The sequence below is a fragment of the Onychostoma macrolepis genome, chromosome 23, assembly GCF_012432095.1.
Source record: "Onychostoma macrolepis isolate SWU-2019 chromosome 23, ASM1243209v1, whole genome shotgun sequence".
Lineage (NCBI taxonomy): Eukaryota > Metazoa > Chordata > Actinopteri > Cypriniformes > Cyprinidae > Onychostoma > Onychostoma macrolepis.
In genome coordinates this window covers 25,627,265-25,642,850 of record NC_081177.1, presented here as the reverse complement: position 1 = coordinate 25,642,850, position 15,586 = coordinate 25,627,265, and the positions used below count along the sequence as shown (strand labels likewise).

Genomic DNA, 15,586 nt, shown 5'->3' with positions numbered 1-15,586 from the left:
TTTGAGTTTTATGAAGTGCTACCCGTATTGCCCTCCAGAGGGCATCAGTAAACTTTAAGCTGACATTTCAGGGATGACTTGTTTTTGTGCAACAACCCAGAAGCCCTGGTTGCCTTGACAAAAACAGGATTTTCAGCTTTTGGCTAATTGCAGAAAATAAGCTCTGTGAATGAAAAAAAAAAGGTATCAGAATTGGTAACAGAAAATTTGGATAATTGCTAACTGAATACTGTTCCTTCACATGGTAAACAAATGAGTAATGCAATATTAACATTCTAGCATCTACAATTAAGAAACAAGAAACTGATTAACATAGTAAGCCGCACTCAGATGAATGTGGTAGTTCACTGCTGACTCCAATCATTACTAGCAAGTTTTCATACTTTTGTTTTGTTTTGTTTTGTTTACAAATAATCAGCTATTACTTCTGTAGAATTTGGTAATACTTGAGTCATTATTAGTGGGTTACTATGATCTTCATTTTCTAATTATTTATGCTTTATTCGCATAAATTATGAAACTGTGTAGTAGTTCTCTGGTAGGTATGAAAAAAACTGATTAGCTAACACATTCATAACAATAATTTGTTAACTGGAGTTAGTTAATAGTAGGTACTAGACCGTTAATATTGCATTACTAATTTGTCTTGCGGTTATTTATTATAAAGGAACAGTATTCTGAAGCATCACCAGCAACAGAAATGTTTATAAATTTCGAAGCCTAGCCTAAATATGAACACCAGAAGTAAAAAGTTAAAGTTAGACTATAATTGAACTACACCAACTTCAGCATCACCACCATTAAGCTTCTGACAACTCTTTGGTGTTTATTTATAATCTACAAGTTGTAAAGTGTCACAGGCATTTGACCAAAAACCCATTCAAAACTATGGAACTAAATGTACCAAAAATGGGGTTTTAGACTCCTTTCTGCAGCATATTCAGACCTTGTAATGGTAATAAGCAAACCACAAGACATCTTATAATGCAGAAAGACATTTTTACTATGTTACATTCACTTATGTATCATACAGGTGGCCCGTGGCTCATCTTACCCACACTGACCATTTTTCATGCTTTACACAACAGATAGGTCAGACATTCACATTTTGGTTCAGTTGTCACATCAGAGAATATGAGAGCATCAATGAAGCCGTAATTAGTATGAAAATTCAACTTTGGATGCAAAATAAATTCTATTGCAAATATATTCACCATGTACTTTCCTTGAAATGATGATCTCGTCCTGAAAATAAAGTTGCATGCTTTATTTTGTTGCCTAAAACAAGTGACATGTACCCTGGTTTCTCCTGCATGAAATCACAAATGTCTTTAGTGACAATGAATAACTGTAGTCATTTAGAAACGCACCCCATATGGAGTCAGGAATCAAGCACTGATGGAGAATCTCCTTCCTGGATGATTTGCTCTGATCTCCAGACAGTGGCGAGGCTCTCAGCGGTAACAGACCTCAGATATCTCCATCGCCAGCTCTATCAGCTCGCTGGCCTCCTGACAGGAGTTCATGCAACCACAGTCAAAATTCACGTTGCAGCTGCACCAGTCTTTTCCTTTGGACGGCTCATCCGAGGTGTTGTAATACTTGTAAGAGGGGAAGCAGCGGCCAAACGCTCGCTCACAAGCGTCAGGAAGCATGGCCATGGCGTCACAGAAGCGGCAGTAGAGGCAAGCCAGCAGGATGGAGGCGCAGTCATCTGGAGAGACGGAAATCAACAAATCATACATGTTTCAGAGACTCTGAATTAAATTTCAGAAACTGTGAGACTTGCTTGACTGTACAGAACTTGAACTTGAGGGAATGCTTTCTAGGTGCTTCTGGGTTGCTGAGAAAGTCAGTTGGGTTATTTGTAAAACAGTTGTGGGCCATGCTGTCCCAAGTGAAAAATAAATATACTTAAATGTATTTGAAATACTAAGTATACTACAAATACATTTTCCTATTTATGTACTTAATAAAATACCCTGCTGGCATACTTAAAGTCTGCTAAATTAGAACAACTAATTTTGTACTTAATGCACTTTAATTGTGCGGAAGTAGTGCTGAAGTCCAATTAAAGATATACTTAGTATATTTGATTGTGCTAAAGTGGAGCTATTGCAAGTATACTTCAGGTACGCTTTAAATATTTTGTATTTAAAGACCGATATTATTCAAAGATCATACAATCCTCATCAAAAGTGGCATTAAAACACATTTTAGACTTAATATTAAGAAATGTGCATTGTGCACAAGTAGTACGCCAAATGAAGTTTAATTATAATTTTTATATCAGTAAGTCTCTAGTTATCTGTCAGTAAATATGCTAATAGATTTGAACTATACTTAGTATGAAATAAATGTATTTTAAATAATTACTTTTTTGCTAGGGGACTCACAGCTGGCCATAAACCGTATGTTGTTAGACACGTAACAATAGCAAGAGACAGGGTGAGGTGGATCAAAACAGAATCCCTACCAATATAGACATATGACAATGTTGACAAATAGCATTTTTTGAACATTATGATAAATTCTGGTCACCTTCACTGAAGTGTTTCACTATTTTAATCACCTTTCAGCTTTTGTCAGTTCAACTAAATAGTGGTGTGAAAAATAAACTATCAAATGTACAGATAAATCATGTAGAGATCAATATGAGGTAATCCACACTGTTAGACATTTCAAAGGGTTTTTACAGTAACTTACTGGCAATAAAGTTACTGTAATTACGATTTACAGCAGCAAACTGTATTTGATTTACAGTTGCAAACTGTACTGTTTTACACTAAATTACTGTAAAAATAATCCAATTAATCAGTATACTACTGTAATTCATTCATTTTAATATAGATTTCATTAGATTTTATAATTTTGATATAGAATTCATTTTATTTGTACTCTACATAGGTACTACTGGCATTCAATTAAAACAGACACAATAATTACAAAATATCAAATTCTTTATTTAAAACATTGCATGTATAACACTTAAAAATACAGTCTTCCGTTGCTGGAACAGTGCATCTTCACCATTTCTCCTGTCTTAGGACGTTTTGCAGTGCATTATGTTGTATCCTCTGGATTTATCCTCACAAAAATACATAGCCATCTGCATAACCCAGGTGCTGCTCCAAAACGTGGCAACCATCTTTGCTCACCATCCACTTTGTTAGTGACAGAATGTCTTCTCTGAAAAACAAGAAGTAGAAATAGCACACTTTTAAAAAGCAAACCTCATATAGAATACACAAATCTCTCAAAAACCATAGTTGTTCTCTTACCATGAATTATCAGTCTCAGGGTGGCTGGCATGTTCATGTCTTTCTTGATGCTTCATTGCAGTTGCCTTTAAAACACAAATACAAAAAATGCAGTAAATCTTAAATTCCATTAAAAACTATAACAAACTAATTCTAAAACTAGAAAGGCAGCTAGCCATAAAACTTGTTTAACCTAGCTAACATACAATTTTATTTTCTCAATAAATAAGCATTGCTCATTAAAAATTATTTTAATTCGGTAACTTAATTCAATAAGCAGACAAAAGTCATTTGTAACGACAGCACAGTTTACCATAGTAAAGTAAAGTTTACCGCCATGTTGACGAGTAAATGTTACTATGGGCTAAACTGGTGTGCAAAAATATGACACAAACATAGACAAACGTACATATATTTTTACCTTGCTTGCAGGTCTTATTCTCTCGCAAGGTGCATCGATCTCCGGAGCTCTTCCACTCTCGCGGGTTCAACCCACGGCGCTGCTTCCGTGTCTTCCTCCTTTTATGGGCATTTTTACCTTTAATTAAGCCATTTTTTTCTGGGCCGAGTATAGTTTGACATTATACTCGATAATGTCAAATCGCACATCGTTAAAACAATAATTACGATATTATCGTAGACTATATATATATATATATATATATATATATATATATATATATATATATATATATATATATATATATATATATATATATATATATATATATATATATATCGCACACCCTTACCATCCACCCACCCATCTATCCATCCATCTATCATCCACCCACCCATCTATCCATCTATCCATCCATCCATCCATCTATCCATCTACCTATCCATCCATCACCCATCCACCCACCTATCCATACACCCACCCACCCATCTATCCATCTACCTATCCATACACCCACCCATCCATCTGCCCATCTATCCATCCATCTATCTATCTATCCATCCACCCACCCATCTATCCATCTACCTATCCATCCACCCACCCATCTATCCATCCATCCATCCATCCATCATCCATCCACCCATCTATCTATCCACCCACCCATCTACCTATCCATTCACCCACCCATCTATCCATCCATCTATCCATCCATCCATCTATCTATCCATCCATCCATCCATCTACTAAATCTAGTAATTTAGATTTGTTTTGTGGGCCTTGTCTGAAGCCCCCTAAAAGGTCTAGAACAGTCCCTGGGTGGCAATAATAATGAAATAACGCTTTAGCAAACACTACTAATAATTTATTTGATGGAAATGACCCTTTAAAAGAGAAGTACAGTGGCTATAGCATGGCACAATCATACTATCATGTCAAAAATGCATGGTGATACCATGAATATTTGTAAAAGATCATATTCTAGTGGTCACTTAGTTTTAATAAATATTCCCTTGCATATTTACTTTCAGTGTGCGACGGAAGTGCTGGTGGTGGTGAAGTTCAGTGTACATCACTCAGTCATCTTTACCTCAACACTTCTTCTTGCATACATTATTTATTTTTGCAGACATCCGTGCACCGAGTTAAGTGCAGGCTGCTCTAATTACACTGAAAATGGCAGCAATCAGCCGCTCCAGACAGGATGAGAGATGGATGGCTAAAACGAGAGATGATTGAACCTCTATACACCCTTTCATCAGCACGATTCCTCAGAATTATGATTATGGCACATGTGTGGCCGCACTAGCCACTTTGCACAGAATCAGACTAATGCCACATGTAAAGCCTTATAGACAGGAACTCTCTATAGGTGTGTAATTATATTAAGGGTTGTTGGGGAAGAAACGGAGCACATAATGCACAGCGGGGAGAAATAAGTGGTCACATGAAGCCATTAACGTAACCGTATACATTCCCCTGGTGAACTAACCTAACAGCTAGAGAAACAGAGCGACCCAAATAGAGTTCTGCTATATAGGATGAGCACACGATAGTGAGAGAATTATATTATATAATATATATCTCAAAGAACAGGTTTATGGTCATCTATGTTGCATAAGGCTTTTATGAGCTCTGTCACTCCTGGAGTCTTTTAGCATCTGTTGGTGTAAGTGGTCATAAAAGTGCACTTCACTCTGCATGAGAGCTGCAAGCACATCAAATTAACATGTGTACAAGTGTGTCCAGGACAAGAGTGAGTGACCGATACTTCAGCGGGTGTTGAAACAGATTTTAACAGTAAAGGACTTTGAACAGCAATCAAAAGCAATTTTAGCTTTGTAGTTTCTGTAGGATAAACAAAAACTGAAAACAGAATAATCTATAATAGGCTTTATAATAACACTGTAAAATAAAATACACCTTTTTCAACCTAAATACCTAGGTTGCTGCCTTAAATTATAAGCAATCAAATTGATTGTGCAAGTAATTTCCTAAATTATATTCCACTGACTTAAAAAAAAAAAAAAAAAAATAATCAAGTTGAATCTCATATAACGTATAAAAAGGTTCAAATTCCTTAAATTGTTTTTATAAGTAATGTAAAAACATAAGTAAACCATATCATGAGTTACTGATCATATAAAAAATTTTTTTCAGTGAATATATAAAACCACTCTTCTTTTTAAACACTGAAATGTCTAGTGGACCATTTTAACTTAAGATTTACTTAAACAATAAACAACTGAATATACTGCATTTATTTGATCAACATGCAGTAAATACAGTACAATATTATTGCAATTTAAAAGAACTGCTTACTATTTTATTAATTTTTAAAACAATTTATTTCTGCAATGCAAATCAGAATTTTCAGCAGTCATTAATATTATTTTCTTATAATCTTTTATAAAAATGCAGTTGTCTTTATTGACACTTTGGATCCTTGCTGAATACAATAATTAATTTCTTCTAAAAAAATAATAAAATACTGACCCAATCTATTGAATAGTGGTGTGTAGATAACACTTTATACATTACATATACATACTGTACATGTAACTGGTCTATTTGTGCTAATAATCAAATAATAATTGAAATAAAAATAATAATTGAATAAAAATGTAAAACTATTATATGGAGTGTCCACTTGTAATTTTTAATTATTTCATCATTATTTCTATATGATCAGTTTTTCTTATGTATCAGTGTTTTATTAAATTGTTTAATATAACTAATAATTAATTAAGTTTAATATGGTTAAATTAATTGTTTTATCTATTTATCTTCAGATGGATATTTTATGAGTTTTTAATTGATTTAACAATTTATTTTCTTTATGAATTTACCAAATTATCATTAAGTGGTACACATGGGCCTCCATTAAAAAAAAAAAAAAGTGTCTAGGTAATATTCAAAATTAAAGCACAGTTGTTTTACACACACACACACACACACACATAAATCAGCAATAGGCAGAGTGCAGTTAAAAGTTAAACAGGTTTAAGGACACGGTCCCAGATCAGAGTCTTTAGCAGCCAGGACAACTTCTACATGCTGGACACAGCATTAACATCCAAACAGAGAAGTGCTGAAGATGTACCTGCAGCATCAGGCTGATAGGACTCAAAGGAGGTGAAGGTGCTGCTCTGGACACTGGGTTTTCCACGCGAGCAGAGCGAAGCACTGGATCCTGCCCACTCGCTGTCCCCTGAGAACACGGGCTCCGCTTCAGCGTCCACGTCCTGCTCCGAGATGGTGCTCAACCGTCTCACCCCGCTAACCACAGCTTCACTCATTCTGCACGCACAATGCAATCACAGATGGAAATGATAACAATATTACAGCAAACGGACATACCAAAAAAAAGCATCGAGGGACAAAACACTACACCTGGAGTGATTCTTGCAGCCCTGCCTCCTGATATGAGCCTGTCAAGAACAAATGAGCCAAATACTTCAGTCGGATCTGAGCTTAACACGTGCCAGAGTCAACCAATAGTTTGTCTGTTAGGTCTAAAACTATGCCAGAACAAGATGTAAACGCTGCCCAGATGAGTCTGCAGGGTATAAAGAACACTGGAAACTATAATGCGACTGACTTGAGCGTGAGAAAGAAGATATGAAAGGAATATCTATAGATATAACCTGTGCTGAATAAATTATTAAACCCCATCCGTGTGCATAGAGTCTCTGGAGAGTTTCCAGCGTGGCTGCAGTTTTGTGAAATGGATTTCATCAGGGCTTTTGTTGCTGCATCATTTCAGGGATGGTTCTTTGGTTTTGAATTACATTAAAGTTGACAAAAAAAAGAGAAAAGTCAGGCAGTTTGCAAAGCTTTGTCCTACTGAAGTGAAACTGATGCTTTATATTCAAAATGTTGAATATGGCACGGTAATTGTAAAAATGGTGGCACAAAAATACAAAAGGTATTGCCCAAAAAAATAAAGTTTATTTTTCTTTGCAAACTCACAACAAAAACAGCTTTAAGCATTTTTATTATCATATTTTTCTCAGTTCATACAATGAAAAACACAATCAAATCTCAAGGCATGATACGAGATTAAATATAAAAGTAGCAATAAATTATCCAAATGTGCAACTTCAGGTAGAAACAAATGCCCTTCTTAAACATACACTATAAAAAAAAAAAAAAAAAAAGGTACAAAAGCTGTCAGTGGGGTGGTATTTTTTTAAAAAAAAAGCTTGCACCTCTTTTACATGTAAGCATGCATACTGGTACCTTAAAGGGTACCAACCCAAGAATAGCTTTTGTACCTTTTTTCAGAGACTAAACCAGTAATCTGATTCTCATGACAGTCTAATACATTGGTCTAAACACTTGAACAAAACATCCTGCTATTGTACATCTAATTTCCTTAATCTCAGTATTCATGGCATCACAGGAGTAAAGTGATACTCTTAATTGATTGTTTTGTAACAGCTTCCTTATTCTCAGTATCTGAACACTTTTCACTTCACAACAAATCAAACCCTGTGAGAACATACACACATGCTGTTTTCATTTGTTCTGATACTTAGTCTTTGTGACTGATGGATGGATTTGAAATCTTTGGCATTGCAGAGACAATTAGAGACATTTGCATAAGACTTAATCAAGAATGCGTAAAATATTTCACAGAACAGCTCATTCATCAAAACCAAGTATTTTAAAGTGCACCTCATCATTAACAATCCATTAATTAAATCTCCTTTTTTATCAATCACTGCAAAATGATATAACACCCTTATTAGACTAATTAGATTAACACTACAGCTCTTGAAATGGCAAAGACTTTGAAAAGAGAGCTCTGTTTTTCATTTAGTAGTCATCACACCATCATTATCTGTGCTGAGAGATCAATTCAAGCAATATCTTACATCACAGCTGCTCTGTTCAATGGGTTCGGTTTCAGTGCAGCACAAAATTGGGAGTGAAAATTGATGAAACTGAGCTGCCATGGAGAATCAAACCGTCTGATGCTTCACCTGAGCAGTTTCCCATTCTGAGGGAAGTGAGGTTTAGACCAAACCAATCCTGAGGGCTGGTGGATGGTGGAGTTGGCGCCACAGTCGATGTAGCGGTAAGCTTCCAGTGTGTTCTGTGCCGCCCGCACCATGTAGGAGGTTTTCACAGAGGTCCTGGGGTGGGTAAGAGAAGAGGTCAGGACCATTTCACGAAGAACTTAGAATAACACTCAAAAAAAGTGTTCTTAAGGACCACATTTAGTGTTGCTCGACAAAATTTCACAGGAAAAATTAGTTGATCATGCGGGGCATTGAACTTTCGGTAAAGTGACTGCACCTTTATGCTTCACTTCACCTCCAACTTTCAAATATAGAACAACAGTAGAAGACAAAAAAGGATGTGAAAGCATAGTGATGAAAAACTTACTGCATAAACACCACAATGTTGTGGACCTTGATGCTTGCCATGGTGCAAAAGGCACTGAGAAAACAGTGAAAATATTTTAAAACCAGAAGATCAGATACACAGATTCATGGGGATCAGCTTGTTCAGAACTGATTTGATACTCACTAAACGTAAGAGAGACTCCCTCCGATCTCCATACTGACAGTGAAGTTGACCTGCATTAAAAAGCAACAGCACAGCTACTATCCAATATTTAACAATCAGTGTCTGTGTCACTTCCCCCACTTAAGGATTGTCTATTAGTGTTCAAAAGTCTGGGGTCGGTAAGATTTATTTATTTTTTTTTCCCGAAAGTGACACATTCAAAGACAAAGACACATTCAATCGATCAGAAGTGACAGCACAGATATTTATAATGTTACAAAAGATGTCTATTCCAAATAAATCTCGTCCTTTTGAAATGTAAAGCTGAAATTTACTCAGCCTCAGGCTATCTAAGATGTAGATGAGTTTGTTTCTTTGTGGAAACAGATTTGGAGGAATGTATCATTACATGATATGTTCACCAATGGATGCTCTGCAGTGAATGGGTGCCGTCAGAATGAGAGTCCAAACAGCTGATAAAAACATTACAGTAATCCACACCAATCCAGTCCATCAGTTAACGTCTGGTTAATAAAAAGCGCAGGATGTTAACTGATGGACTGGAGTGCTGTGGATTATTGTGATTTTTTTTATCAGCTGTTTGGACTCTCGTTCTGACGGCACCCATTCACTGCAGAGCATCCATTGGTGAACAAGTGATGCAATGCTAAATTTCTCCAAATCTGTTCAGATGAAGAAACAAAGTCATCTTGAATGGCATGAGGCTGAGAAAATTGAGCATTTTTTTTTTGCGTGTACTATTCCTTTAAACTTTCTATTAAAAAAATCCTGAAAAAATGTATTAAAGTTTCCACAAAAATATGAAGTAGAACAACTGTTTTCAATATTAATAATAACAATAATAATAATAAATGTTTCTTGAGCAAACCAGCATATTAAAATAATTTTCTGAAGGATCATGTGACACTGAAGACTGGAGTAATGATGCTGAAAATTCAGTTTTGCATCACAGAAATAAATTCCATTTTAATATATATATATATATATATATATATATATATATATATATATATATATATATATATTCAAATACAAATAGAAAAAAAATATTCCATTAAATTCTATTCGATTTTATTATAATAATATAATAACACAATATTACTCTTTTTACTGTATTTTTGATCAAATAAATGCAGCCTTGGTGAGCAGAAGATAATTTTTTTCAAAAATCTGACCGAGCATAAACTTTTGAACAGTAGAAAACAGATGTTGGGCTCATCACTCATCGCACCTGTCTCTGGCTGAGAGGTTGAATGTGGATGACATTGTCTAGCTGTTGAGATCCGATGACTGTCTTCATGTAGAGCACCTGGCAGCTCACGCTATCCACCCACACCGTGAAGAAATTAGAGTTGGTGAAGTTCAGAGAGCTCTGTTAAAAAACAACAACAACAAAAAGACAGAATTCAGTACAGTTCAAAGCCAAAATTTGTGTTTCTTTAAATTATTTGTCTGACTAGAAGCAAATAATATCAGAGCTTAGTTTTTTTGCACATACAATGTTTTGATATCCAATTGAACAATTCTAGACTGGAGCTGCACCGTGAACTCTGTTTTCTAAACAACAAGGCTTGAGAAGAAAGTTCTTGGGACAATTTAAACCAGTTTTTTATTATTAATTAATCCATCATAAAAACAAAACAAAAAAAGACCAATAACAGAAATCACCGTCATGTTGATGATCACTTTGCTGTTGTTACGGTCAAAATGCACAGTCACAGAGCGAATGCCATCATCAACAACCAGCACAGGACGTGGAAACAGGAAGAACGCCACCAAAACAGATGCCAGTAGACACAAAATCACTGAAAGCACCACATATAACTTCCTGCCAAGAGAAGAATTGCAAAATCATGAACCTATTTCTGTCTCTTAAGACATTTTTAAAGAAACAGTTCACTCAAAAATGAAAATTCTGTCATCATTTACTCACCCTCCAGTTGTTCCAAACCTGTATGAGTTTCTTTCTTCTGCTGAACACACAAATACAAAATACTTTGAATAATGTGGGTAACCAAACACTTTCTGGTCCCCAATGACTTCCATAATATTTTGTTTCCATACTATGGAAGTCAACTGTTTGGTTGCAAAATATCTTCTTTTGTGTTCAACAGAAACTCACATTCAGGTTTGGAACAACTTGATGGTTTGAAAAATGTTCATTTAGGTCAGCTATCCCCTATTACAAACATCAAAAATGAGCATCAAGACTGTTTCCAACAGAAAATGATCTGTGTGTGATAACTTACGTTCTTCTTGGCTGTAACCGTTGATCACTGTAGGGGATCAGAGCAACTAACTCATTCACCTGCCCTGAAAGAGAGGGGAAAAAATAATTGATTCAATAAGAAGTTCAGATAACATGCAGAATCACACCAAAGTGCATGTGGTCATCTCTACAACCCCATGACCTCAATCAATACCACAGATTATCTAGTGACTGGCTGCTTTTACACAACGCCTTATAATGAATGTGACCATTGTGTAAAATTGTTTCAGAATTTAAATGCAAATTAAAGAAAGACTTTAATATTTGGATATCCCTTCACTAAAGCAAGGAACCTAGTTCTCCAGAAATGAGAATTCATCAATAATTACCATTGACATTAATGGGAAATACAACGTAAATATAGTAATTACTGCTGTCAAACGATTAATCGCATCCAAAATAACAGCTTTTGTTTACATAACATATGTGTGTGCATATATATATATATATATATATATATATATAAATAAAATACACACACACAGTATATATTTAAAAATATGTACATGTATATATTTATATTCATATACTTATATTATATATAATATATTTAAAATATAAACATAACATTTTCTTAAATATATACATGCATGTGTGTGTATTTATATATACATAAATATACACAGTACACACACATTATGTAAACAAATTTTTTTTTTTTGGATGTGATTAATGATTAAAAATAATAATAATAATAGAATAAATTGTGCAGCTGCATTACAATAATGAGAATTTTTTAGAAAAAACAGCTCATCTGTCACAGTGTAAAAGTTTTTTCTAATATTGAGTGATTATAATAAAAGTCATTCTAATACTGGGATCATTGACTTCGTGCATAAGTTGAAACGCGACCTGGACATGTTTTCATGAGATCCTTACTTTAACACTCATAAGATGTGTGTTTTTTGACATCCTTACCTGATGGGATGCGTCCAGACCCCTGACAGGTAGGACAGGTGATGCTGTCTCGGCCTGTGAACTCCACATATGGGAACTGAGCGATGTCCTCCTGTCTGTCCAGACCGTCTAGAGAGTCATCCCCACCCATCAGAGACCCCTTGTGACCGGCCCTGCTGCGACGGGACAGGAGCGAGCGGCCGTGCCGGCACACAGATGCACCCATGAGAAGCACACCCCAAATCCAGCCTGACACCAGCGACTAGACAGATGATCAGGAGTCAGTAAGTGCATATACAAGCAGTGTCGGGGAGTAACTACTTACATGCGGGTTACATCTGAATTTTTCACACACGTACAGATTTAATTGATTTCTTTCCCAAAATGCTCTAAAATATGAGACACCAATGTTTCAGGAGTTTAGGACACATGCTAATTCAATAACTGTTTTATGTATATATGCTTTATTTTTTTAAGATTAACTGTTTTTTTTTCCCAAGGCATTGTTAGATGCCAGTGTTTCCTGTCATAACTATGCAAAGATTTGATTTCAAAAACAATATCACAGCTATTAAACTATTTCTTGTTATGTTTTCTTGGTATGCTGCTGAAGTCTGATTTTGTGGTGGCTGTGCTTTAAAATTAAATTATTATTATAATCTTAATTCAAGTGATGAAGGATTTTGAAAGTCTGAGGTTAACCCTGCCTGCTTTAAATGTTAATGTGATTAACATTTGAAAACATTAGAAATTTATAAAAGTAATTAAAAAGTAATCAAAATGTAATCAGTTACATTACTTTAATAAATTGAAATAGTTACACTACACTCTCAGAAATAAAGGTACAAAAGCTGTCACTGGGGCGGTACCTTTTCAAAAGGTACATGTTTGTATCTAAAGGTCCATTTTGGTACCTTAAAGGTACATATTAGTACTTAGTGTACATATTTGAACCTAATAGGTACAAAAGTGTACCTTTTGAAAAGGTACCGCCCCAGTGACAGCTTTTGTACCTTTATTTCTGAGAGTGTACTTATTACATTTTAAATGTAATGGGTTACAGATTTCATAGTAACCTTCCCAACACTGTAATCCAAAAGTAGTCAGAATACATTACCTAAAATGAGTAATCTAGATTACATTACTGGCTAAATTACATTTTACATCACGTCATTTGTATTCAGTAAAAGACTACAATTTTTACGTAAACCACCCAGCACTGTCTCTCTCTCTCTCTCTCTCTCTCTCTCTCTCAATTCAATTCAGATGAGCTTTATTAGCATGACTGTGGAATAGCACAATGTTGCCAAAGCAATAAACAGCAAACAAGTTATACAGGCATATAGATAGTTAAAAAAACAAAAACAAAAACAAACTCATGGCCATATTGTACATATATAACACACACACATAAAAACAACAACAAAAAAACAATAGCAAATACAAGGTAAATATTTACAGAGAGCATTGATAAAGAAAAGGGGGTTTAGCATTTGTTCCTCATAATATGGCAGGAGGATACATACTGCGCTGCTAGATACACTTATCTTTCTCTACCAACATATAACAGAGTTTGTGGCTCGCTTGCTGGAATTCAGGCACAATTTGAGCTATTTGGGTAAAATAAGCGTTTTCTAATGTTTTTATATTTGCTGCACTCCGTGAGGAACTAAGGCTCGAGATCTCTCTCTCTCTATATATATATATATATAAATATATATATATATATATATATATATATATATATATATATATATATATATATATATATATATATATATATATAAATATAATGAACAGCTTGTCTGGTTCAGCCCAGTCTATTATATGTTCAGCTGACTGTAGCAACTTTATTCAACTGTACGCGTTGTGGCACTACCGGCACGCATTAGGAAACTGTGGTTTCAATGAGTTTGCGTTTGGAAACGAACATTTTGATTACTTGTCAGTTTGAGGTCAAGCTCGTGAGACTGAAAAAGCATCGCTTACCTTTAAACTGTAGAGACACACAGATGTGAGCACTGCCGCGGTCTGCTTCCTCTCAGTCCGCTGATTTGTTTGTGTTTGTGTCTCTCTCTGCCTCTGCTCCGGAGTCAGGGATCCGATCGACTCTCTACCGCCATCTGCCGCTCTGGAGACCAACTGCGTGTCATAATCGGAAAATAAGCTTCGGCTATTTATTGAACAAATAATAAAGGGTAGTAGCGTAGTTAAAACTATTTTCTAGTGATGGCCGTTTTCAAAGTCCTGCTAGAGATTATCTGGCTTCGTGAGTCATTTGTGTTTCGGAGCGCGTGTCAAACTGCGGAAGTCACGTGATTTCAGTAAACGAGGCTTGGTTATGTCTCAACTGTTTTGAAATGTTTTAAAATGTCAGTGGTTCGCAAATAATAACATGTTTACTGTTGATATGGGTATTCGTTAGTTAGCTAATTTCTTAATCTGATTCTAAAGTAAGCCTATGGGGAGACTTCCGGTTCATAAGGAGAAGAATAACGTGCAGTAACTGTAAATCTGTTTGCGTTACAAACCAGTGTGTTCATAATTAAGATAATACACTAACATAATATGGTAAGGCACGTATTGCTTTATGTCTATAGTTTCTTATAATCTCCCATTCTGACTGGAATTGTGTTGGACATAGTTATTTAAATTATATTTCAAAATAGTTTGGCAAAAATACTTGACTCGTTGCTTTACCTTCCCCTCTTCTCAATGACATACATAAACATGTTAACCAAATAATACAAATTAGCTTATAAAACCAAACAGAATAGCTAAAAAAAAAAAAATAATCTTCAAACTATATTATTATTATTATGGGCTTTTTCAGTTTTAGCACACTCTCCTCAAAAGGTCTGTGCATGGTCCTGGTTTTACCTGATCTCGGATCAGTTTGTAGACACTTTTTAATACGACATTTGGATAATTAAAAGAAATAGTAGTTAAAAGCATAGGTTAAAAGTCTCTTATTTGAACATTTAGACAAGTCCTCAAAACAAACAAAGCCCTTCAAATTAATAAAATATCACAGGCACGTAATTTTTGAACGGTATTGATTTGTTAATTGCATTTAATATATTTTCAATTAAACACACAGTGGGTTTTAAAAGCTATTTTTAATGAGTTTTTGATAGGCGTCCCATTCAGTCTAGTACCAACTTCTCCACCTGCTTTATACTTCACCGATAGTGGGGTACCGTAGCCATACTTTGTATAAGATCA

General features: G+C 35.1%; 2 protein-coding genes and 1 long non-coding RNA gene across 3 annotated transcripts; all 3 read right to left on the bottom strand.

Annotated features, from left to right (window-relative positions):
• Positions 1-1,038: 1,038 nt before the first annotated feature.
• Positions 1,039-7,498, bottom strand: LOC131531485 (myoD family inhibitor domain-containing protein 2-like). Its single transcript, XM_058762265.1, has 3 exons — positions 7,051-7,498; positions 6,761-6,957; positions 1,039-1,714 (listed from the first exon to the last, which is right to left on the bottom strand). Exons 2-3 carry the CDS (start codon positions 6,954-6,956, stop codon positions 1,455-1,457), a joined length of 456 nt encoding a protein of 151 aa, XP_058618248.1. The 5' UTR covers position 6,957; positions 7,051-7,498; the 3' UTR covers positions 1,039-1,454.
• On the bottom strand, positions 2,713-3,781 carry LOC131531486 (uncharacterized). Its single transcript, XR_009268702.1, has 3 exons — positions 3,682-3,781; positions 3,282-3,346; positions 2,713-3,189 (listed from the first exon to the last, which is right to left on the bottom strand). It is a non-coding gene; the product is annotated as an uncharacterized LOC131531486 (long non-coding RNA).
• Positions 7,499-7,841: 343 nt separating the features above from the next.
• Positions 7,842-14,650, bottom strand: tmem106c (transmembrane protein 106C). Its single transcript, XM_058762264.1, has 8 exons — positions 14,351-14,650; positions 12,383-12,623; positions 11,445-11,508; positions 10,864-11,023; positions 10,427-10,567; positions 9,196-9,245; positions 9,052-9,105; positions 7,842-8,798 (listed from the first exon to the last, which is right to left on the bottom strand). Exons 2-8 carry the CDS (start codon positions 12,585-12,587, stop codon positions 8,642-8,644), a joined length of 831 nt encoding a protein of 276 aa, XP_058618247.1. The 5' UTR covers positions 12,588-12,623; positions 14,351-14,650; the 3' UTR covers positions 7,842-8,641.
• Between the last annotated feature and the right edge of the window lie 936 nt (positions 14,651-15,586).

Bases quoted from the DNA above. Each gene is read 5' to 3' on its own strand.
- LOC131531485 (XM_058762265.1), bottom strand. From the start codon at position 6,956: ATGAGTGAAGCTGTGGTTAGCGGGGTGAGACGGTTGAGCACCATCTCG. The intron at 1,715-6,760 runs GTACATCTTCAG...CCGTCTCTCCAG, and splicing joins CTATCAGCCTGATGCTGCAG to ATGACTGCGCCTCCATCCTG.
- tmem106c (XM_058762264.1), bottom strand. From the start codon at position 12,587: ATGGGTGCATCTGTGTGCCGGCACGGCCGCTCGCTCCTGTCCCGTCGC. The intron at 11,509-12,382 runs GTAAGGATGTCA...CCTCTCTTTCAG, and splicing joins GTCTGGACGCATCCCATCAG to GGCAGGTGAATGAGTTAGTT. The intron at 9,106-9,195 runs GTGAGTATCAAA...CTGTTTTCTCAG, and splicing joins GGGAGTCTCTCTTACGTTTA to TGCCTTTTGCACCATGGCAA.